We start from the raw sequence: 1,665 nt of genomic DNA on the forward strand, positions 1-1,665 counted from the left end.
TTACATATGTTCAGGTTCAAAAATACATCGCCAATTTAAAAACTTTGTTGAAAGTTTAGAGGATGATATTCCAAATGATGTTCCGTGGTATTGTTTAGTTCGATGGTTATCAGTAAATAACGTTTTAATAATATTTTTCGATTTATTAGAACCCATTAAAACATTTTTAAAAGAAAAAGATAAAAATTTTCCACAACTTTCAGACCCACAATGGTTAAGAGATATGTCATTTTGTACTGACGTTGTGCATCACTTAGCCACATTAAAAATGTCTCTTCAAGGTAAAAATAAATTTATAAATAACCTAGTACAAGACATTTTTAGTTTCCAAAATAAGCTTAAACTTTTTCAAAGAGACTTAAGAACAAATAATTTAAACCATTTTCCGTATTTAAAAAAAATTGAGGATTATTTGGTTGGAATAGCAACAAAATTGAATTGTGAAGATTATGTACAAAAATTAGAGTTTTTATCAACTCACTTTGAAGATCGATTTTAAGAATTGAAATTACTTAAACCTTCGATTGCATTTCTAGAAAATCCCTTTGTAATTAAAGTTATTGAAAATGGATGTCCATTATTAAAATCAATTTCAATGGATACGGCAGCTTTAGAAATAGAACTCTTGGAATTATTGGAAGATGAAGGACTGAAGCAGTTCAAATACAGTTGTCATTCTTTGTTGGAATTTTGGAAACACGTGACTGTTATTAAATATCCAAAAATTACTCTTTGCGCTCAAAAGTTAATATCGATTTTTGGAACAACATATTCTTGCGAGTCTTTATACTCAACCATGAAAATGATTAAATCTAAACATCGATCAACATTAACGGGTGATCATTTAACTGAATTGTTAAGGACTGTGTTAACAACTTATAGTCCTGATTTTAAAAAGTTTACAAGAAAAATAAACACGCAACAAATAAGAAAATAGTCAATTAAGAAAAATGATATCAAGAATACTTTATTTTTACAAATTTTTTTCTATACACTGTTATTTAATAATTTAATTTAATTTAATAAAGTATTATACTTTTTCAAATACATAAATTCATATAAAAAAAATTTTTTTTTAAATGTTACGATAAGATGCGAGCCGCAAAAGTCTATGACGCGAGCCGTGGTTTGGCCACCTCTGATCTAGAGGTTGAGCTGTGTAGTGGTCTCTCACCCACACCAAAAAATCCGTAGGTTTTATGATTTTGAATTTATATAATAAACATAAAATATAATTGAAATCTGATTATAATAATCTATAAAATATAATGATAAAAATTACAAGGATTTTATATAATTGCATGCAATTGTAAGATAACAAAAATTGCACTCTGCATCATATGCAATGGAAAATATGTTTTGAAAATACACAATTGAAAACAATTTGGAATGATGTATGTTACATTTATTTTACGCGTTCGTCACGCATGTGATGTAACAGAAACGCGTCTCAACACTGATACTAACGTAACGATTAATGTTAACAAATGAAGCGGCTAAAATGCGCACAGTATTCGTGTATATGGTCAAACACGTACGAACGCGCGTACGCAACAATAATAATATAAATAATGGTAGTAATAATAATTAATAATAACAACATCCTATAGTGTGCATAATATAATAAAATCATAATCACGACGAGCCATTCTTATACACGGGTAT

The 1,665-nt window shown here is 28.1% G+C and overlaps 1 protein-coding gene across 1 annotated transcript; it reads left to right on the top strand.

Annotated features, from left to right (window-relative positions):
• The first annotated feature begins 595 nt into the window (after nucleotides 1-595).
• Nucleotides 596-937, top strand: LOC112682501 (SCAN domain-containing protein 3-like). The gene has a single exon (XM_025553114.1). It carries the CDS (start codon nucleotides 596-598, stop codon nucleotides 935-937), a length of 342 nt encoding a protein of 113 aa, XP_025408899.1.
• Nucleotides 938-1,665: the final 728 nt, after the last annotated feature.

This window comes from Sipha flava, unplaced genomic scaffold (assembly GCF_003268045.1).
Source record: "Sipha flava isolate LNK unplaced genomic scaffold, YSA_version1 205_pilon_pilon, whole genome shotgun sequence".
Lineage (NCBI taxonomy): Eukaryota > Metazoa > Arthropoda > Insecta > Hemiptera > Aphididae > Sipha > Sipha flava.